The following is a 7,165-nucleotide window of genomic DNA, read 5'->3' on the forward strand; positions in this document are numbered from 1 at the left end:
AAGCATATTTGTTCGTTTTTAAAAAAATATTTTATTTCTACTTCGTTTCATTTCTTAACTTCACTTAAATTGTTTACTTTGTTTCATTTTTTTACTTTATTTCATTTTTTAACTATTTTTTAACTTTACTTTTACTTTATTTTATTTGTTTACTTTATTTTATTTTTAACTTTATTTTCTTTTATTATAGGTATTTTTTTTTTACTTTATTTTTTTCTTTATTTTTTTTTTACTTAATTTTTTTGGTTTACTTCATTTGATGTGTTTACTTTATTTTATTTGCTTACTTTATTTTATTAGTTTACATTACTTTTTACGTTTATCATATTTTATATATTTACTTTATTTTATTTGTTTACTTTATCTTATTTTTCAACTCCATTTTTTAACTTTTGTTTATTTGTTTACTTTCTTTTATTTTTTTACTGTAGGTATCATATTTTTTAACTCTATTTTTTTAAACTTTTCTCTCTTTGTTTACCTCATTTTATTTTCTTACTTAATTTTTTTTTACTTTCTTTCCTTCATTTGTTTCTTTATTTTTTTTTACTTTATTTCATTTCTTTACTTACTCTAATTATCTTTAATTTTATTTTTTATACTTTACTTTAAGGTTTACTTTTTTTTAAATTAAATATAATATTCCTGTATTCACTTTTTAATGGACTTCAAATATAGTAGTGGTAACGATTCCATGCTTATTGCACAGCAAAGAAAAGATTTCTACGCAGACTGCACGGCAAGGATTACAGTTCCATGCAGATTGCATGGGATCGAAAACGCTTCTGTGCTGCGAGGAAATCACCTGAGTTCCGTGATGCGTGGAAATCTCATCATTTTCATGCAAGCTAAGTCCTTTTTGCGTGGAAATTAAGTGGTTTCAGTGCAAATGCGCATGGAACATATTTACCAGGGCTTACAAGCACTCCCAAAATTTTGAGTCTTAATTTCAATTTTTATAAAGTAACAGGATCACCTTGTATGGACCAATGGATTATAACTTAATTGTATGAGACCTCTAGCTCTTGATCCTATTTCTTAATGTTGGTTAAAATCAGAACACCAGTTGAAACGAGTAGGCAGATAGCTGTACTTACATACTAAAGTAAAGAAATAACTGTTACCTAAGAATGTAAGCAATAGATACGGGAGCCATCCAGTCAAAAGAAACCTTCAAAGTTCAGACAATTACGTTTATTACGTAGGTAGATTCTAATAAGTACCTAAATAAAATTGATGCACTATGGCACAGGCACATGACACATGGCACATTGACTATTTTTGCATCTTCACCGTAACTTCCCCATGCTGGAAGGTTTTTCAACTACAATACAATATCTACACAAACATTAAAAAACTGGCAACGATGTGGTACTTACACTTACCTCCGCGTTGAGGACCGACTCGTCTAGGAGGGCATAGAGCTCCAGATTTTTCAGGTGGATCTGGACGTTGTACTCGCCAGTCTGACTCTGATCGAACTTGACCGAGGCACCGCTAACCTTGCCGACCCTGTCGGTGACGCTGACCGCCAACCAGGCGCAACACAATCGCAACAACATCGTGACAGTGTGTGAGACCCGCCGTGGACCGAAGCTAAGCCGGTCGATGAACGCGAGGTGCGGGTTGCCCGCCTTGGGAGCTCCCTTGCGAGATCGCACGTAAGCAAACACCACCCCAAGCAATTTCAAGGAGACGTTGCGCGTTCTTGGTAGTTCTTGATGGGAGCCTCGAGTACTGTTAACTGAAAGCTCTTTCAAAATTCTTTCGGGGGGGGGGGGGGGGGGGGTTCTGGCACTCCTTACGAGAAGTGAAGAGGGGTCTCCAATTATGATGGTGGGAAAGGAGTTTTAATTACAGTCAAGGGAGGGGAGCTAAATTAGTTGTGGGTATACACTGAGTTTGCACGAGTGTGTCTTTGGAGATTTCCGGGGATTAAGATGGGAAGGCGTGACTGTCGATGAAAAGGCACGACATGTGGCGACCGGGCCGAGTCTCGGACTGGGGACTCGGTGGCCGCTAAGACTGATGACGCCTTGTGGCAGGACCCGACCGGGACACGCGAAAAAGGACCCAAAGACGCAACTAGCGGATGACTAACGCCCAGGCATCGCGTCGCTGCGACGCGACGTGACGCTGCTGCTGGCTCCGTTCGCTTCTCTTAGCCTCTGACACACTAAGACGGCAAGGCGCGGCGCGGAGAGGCGTCGTTGCGCTCGCAGGACGTCGCGCAGATGCCAGATGGCACCCTGCAAACTTTTGATACCCGAGGACAGAAAATAATGGACCGACAGGAGAAGAGGCACGAATTTAAGCCATTTAAGCATCCTGATTCAAGTTTCTTATTTCTCAAAACCAGGAACCAAGTCTTCCTTGGACCCCAGTTTTTTTATTTACAACTAGCGGAAAGCCCGTGACTGAAGTCACGGGTCTAGATGCTTTACCAAAAATTTAGTTACGGGGAGTATTAGGCCGATATTGTTTCGGGGATGATGCCACTATTAATTCGACCACATGGGAGCTTATTTTGCCTGAGTGAGCGTGCCATTTCACGACGATGCCGCTTTTCGACCACGCGGAAGCTCCTGTTGCCTACACTGAAATTCAGGGCGAAATGAAATGACGTTAATTTATCTTTTCCGGTTTGGTGGAATGCTATTTTTTAAAAACGTTCCAAGTAATCGTGCAATTTTACGATGAAACAGCTATTCCACTATTTCCACGTTCTTATTTTATTTCAATCTCCCTCTCACTGCTTTCTTCTTTTTTACTTTTCATTTCCTCTGTCTGTTTGCTTCTCCCACTTTCATTATCTTCTGCTTCTCTCTAAATTTATTCTAGCTTATTTTCTTTCACTCTTCTTGTTCTGCATTATTCGTTGTTTTCCTTTTTCTTCATGGTCATCATCAGCATCAGCATCATAATCATCATCCTCATCTCTCTCTTTTAGTGTTCATGTGCTCGGACGGGAAGTAAAAAAAAAATAAAAACAGCTCAATGAATAACAGTTAAGAGGAGCAAATACTTTACCGACAAACGCGGTCCCGACATGACATAAAAACAAATTAGCAGACAGAGAACGTCTATTGCACGGACGATGATACCACTCTCCGACCACGTGAGAGCTTGTGTTGCCTACACTAATCATTGAAGGCAAACTGTCCTTTCACGACGACAATACCGTCATTCAACCACGTAGAAACTCGTGTTGCCTACCTTGAAATTTAAGGTGAACTGAAATGGCGTTACTGTAATCTTTTCCTGTTTGATAAACTTTTTCTTTTTTTCTTTTCTTTTCAATTGGAGAGATCGGCAATCCACTTGATAAGTGTTCAGCACAATTTATGGTGAGAGGTTAGGAGCGTGAAGAGGGTCTTGATCCGGTAGACAAAAAAAATGTAACATAACCTATAACCTACCAATGTGTGATTAGATTTTTTTTTTTTTTTATCTTAATCTCAATTTATAAAACTCGACACATTTAATATTTAAAATTCAATTAATTTAAAATCAAATTCTTTGTCCGGCAAGGATGCATGTTACTGAATTAATTAGGATGAACTTAGATTAAACGGGATAAATGCAGTTTTATGCTTATCAATCCTTTTGCATCTGGAAAATGCAGAAACTTGGTATTACGGACGTTTACGGTTTGATGCGAATGAAACTCTGGGTCCTGTTGGTTTTTGGTTCGACAAAACATGCCTCTTCCACAATGCAGCTCTGAAATGTCAAATACTTTCAAAATGGCAGCATGCGAATCCACCCGTAAACGTCCGTAATACCAAGTCTCCACCATTTTCCTCGCCATTTTGAAGTTATTCAGAATTTCAAAAAAAAAAATAAAATTAGTGGGGGGGGGGGGGGCTACGGGAGTTAGAAAAATGAGCTGGGAGGGGAGGGGTAGAATACATGCTGGCAAAAAAATTAGAACTAACCTGGCAATGATTTTATATATATATATATATATATATATATATATATATATATATATATATATCAAGATAAAATGGCTGTAATATTTATAGGAAATTTACCTTATTTATTCAGCTTGCAGCCATAAAAATTCGAAACATTAGTTCCTACGCATCCGCAACGTTTCGCCCCGCATGGGGGGCATCCTCAGGCAGGCACACATTATAACTTAAAAACTATTCATAAAACTGATCGATTGTCCACGCGAAATGTTAAAATCGTCGAATGTCTACGCGGAAAAATAAAAACTTTTAAAAACACGAGAACTAAAACTACAACGGTGGCCACCACGAAACTCCGACTCGTATAACTGCTTGAAAACTGACTATAAACAAAGAGAGCCCGTCACCGCGAGGAGTAAATAGATAGCACACGTAAACAATCAGAAGAAAGCACTGTACGCCGTGCCTAGTACATCGGTGTCAGTTCTGAAATTAATGGAGTTTGAGCACCGTTTAATCTGTATGGCTTCATGATACAGCCTTGCCCTGAAATTGGGTTCCCTGACAAGTACTTCCGGATTTTTGAAGTTAAAACTGTGCTGTTGTTCTTGGCTGTGTTGGTGCAAAGCAGTTTTCTCCTTTTTGTCATACTTGTGTGACCGTATTCGTTCCCCTAGGTAGCGTTTGGTATGACCTATATAGGCAACATTGCAATCCAGACAGTTTATCTTGTAAACAACACCACGTTTTTAAGTTATAATGTGTGCCTGCCTGAGGATGCCCCCCATGCGGGGCGAAACGTTGCGGATGCGTAGGAACTAATGTTTCGAATTTTTATGGCTGCAAGCTGAATAAATAAGGTAAATTTCCTATATATATATATATATATATATATATATATATATATATATATATATATATATATGTGTGTGTGTGTGTGTGTGTGTGTGTGTGTGTGTGTGTGTGTGTGTGTGTGTGTGTGTGTTCCGTCCACTTGTCCGAGAAATGGAAATAAAACATCAGCTGATAGCAAACAAAGGTTACCAAGGAAACCAAGGAATGGAACTTTCATAGAAACAGTTTAGTGGAAAACAGCGTAAGTAGGGCACTTACGTTAATTACCGTTTATAAGTAAACGGTAAATGCGATTTAACCGAAAATCTATACAGTTCTTCATCAGATCAAAATGGACAAAATTACAAAATTTGAGACAGCTAACGTAAATCTAACGATAGTTATCGTGAACGAAAGAATTGCTGACATAGATCCGGTAACTATTATAGGTGGGATTGGTCACAAGTCGTTTGGTTTTGAGGCTTTCACGGAGAATCAAATTAAGGTGGTTCGAAAACAGTTGGACCCCTGATTAGATTTCTAGCTTGAAATTCAGGCCTTCTGTCGGAATTTTACGATTATTTAATCAGATTCAGAACAATTTCAACGGATGTGCAAATTTCCGCAAACATTTGGAAACTCAAAAAATAAATGCCACTCATCTGGGTTCATCCCTGATCTAAGTAGCCCCGTTAAATCAAAGCTCACAAGAAATTGTACTTGTACCATGAAATTGTACACAACATTTGTACACTTGTACACAAGAAATTGTACTGTACCATGCACAACAAGGCAACGCTGCATAATAATGATTTTGTCATACTATATTTGCCTTTGTATTTTTATCAATATACAGCGAAAATTCAATTGTCATCGGAATGATTAACCTGTTTTCGTAATTTCCATTCTTTTTTGATAGGTAAATCCCACGATTTCTGGTAAAACAATGCAGTTTTAACTGCAGTGGTTCCTAGTTTTAAACACCCGCAGATTTTTCCGCCAATGGCGCTCACAAAAATACTGACGCTCTTTCGATGATGCTGGCGATCTGTGGTGCTGTCTGGACTAGAGTACCTATACAAGGTGTCCCAAAAGTCCCCTCCACCCCCTCTAAAATTTTACTTAATTAATATTTTGAGACGAAACTTTGGGGATGTTCATCGATCAATGTTTGCTACTTTTGGCCCCCCCCCCCCCCCCCCCGTGGGGAGGGGCTGCGGACCCCAACTTTTTTATCAAATAGCAACACCTCCTTTGTGACACATCAGTCGAAAGAAGATGTAATAAGAAAATCTTTGGAGCAAACCGCTTTTCAAAATCTTAATTTTTGACAAAATGGCGGCCGGTCAAAGTTCAAAATAATGGAAATTTGACATCTCCGCTTTTTTGACGGATTGGGACGAAAACTGGTATCCGAAGGTTTTTGGGGACGAGGAAAATGATTCTGGCGGCATTAGTTTTCCGGACTTCCTGTCCTTCTGAAAATGGCGTTGGTCAAAATGGCGACCGGGAGCGGTAAGGGGATATTTAGGCTGTTTATCGGTGGATCTGCATAAAGCTTGGTTGTGGGGTATGAGAAAAACGAATATTTCATTGGATTTTTGAAATTCTGAATATCGTCAAAATGGCGGAAACCTGGAATTACAGACGTTTAGGGTTGGATTTGCATCAAACTTGGGGTTTTGTTGGTTTCTGATTCGACAAGAATGACTCTCTTGCTTTAAATTTTTGAAATGTTGCTTACTTTCAAAATGACGGCCGAGTTTCATGCGAATCCATCCCTAAACGTTTGTAATTCCAGGTTTCCGCCATTTTTGGCGCCATTTTGAAGTTATTCAAAATTTCAAAAACTCAATGAACGATTCGTTTTTCTCATGCCTAAATACCCCCCAATGCAAAGGTCCATGCAAATCCACCGATAAACAGCCTAAATACTCCCTTACCGCTGCAGGTCCCCATTTTGACCGCCGCCATTTTGAGAATGACAGGATGTCCGGAAAACTAATGCAAGAAATCGTTTTCCTCGTCCCAAAAAACCGTCGGATACCAGTTTTCGTCCCAATCCGTCAAAAAAACGGAGATGTCAAATTTCCATTATTTTGAACTTAGACCGGCCACGACTTTGTCAAAAATTAAGATTTTGAAAAGCAGTTTGCGCCAAAAATTTTATTTTTTTATCTTCTTTTGATTGATGTGTCACAAAGAGGGAGCTATTTGAAATAAAAAGGTTGGAGTCCACAGTAGGGGTGATCGAAATTCCCGACTTGAGCGCTATACAATCCAAATAGGGAAAAAAGGTGGCCAAATTGTATGTAGATTACGGGAAAAATTGTCCGCAGCCGTAGTTCCAACGAGAACATATCGCGCTCAAGCCCTTCGAATATTTGCATCGTTAAAATGCCTAAAAAATCAGG

General features: G+C 39.0%; 1 protein-coding gene across 3 annotated transcripts in view; it reads right to left on the reverse strand.

The window, feature by feature from the left end:
- LOC109040522 (uncharacterized) overlaps positions 1-4,382 on the reverse strand; it is a 60,396-nt gene extending 56,014 nt beyond the window's left edge. Inside the window, exons 1-2 of one of the 3 annotated variants that reach the window (XM_072300561.1) lie at positions 4,038-4,382; positions 1,380-1,737 (exon numbers count right to left, since the gene is read on the reverse strand). In XM_072300561.1, the coding sequence (XP_072156662.1) occupies positions 1,380-1,562 (183 nt within the window). In that variant the 5' untranslated portion in view covers positions 1,563-1,737; positions 4,038-4,382. Of the gene's footprint in view, positions 1-1,379; positions 1,738-4,037 lie in introns of those variants that run through there. The other 2 variants (XM_072300553.1, XM_072300550.1) reach the window with 2 other exon arrangements.
- Positions 4,383-7,165: the final 2,783 nt, after the last annotated feature.

This window comes from Bemisia tabaci, chromosome 1, assembly GCF_918797505.1.
Source record: "Bemisia tabaci chromosome 1, PGI_BMITA_v3".
NCBI classification, from domain to species: domain Eukaryota; kingdom Metazoa; phylum Arthropoda; class Insecta; order Hemiptera; family Aleyrodidae; genus Bemisia; species Bemisia tabaci.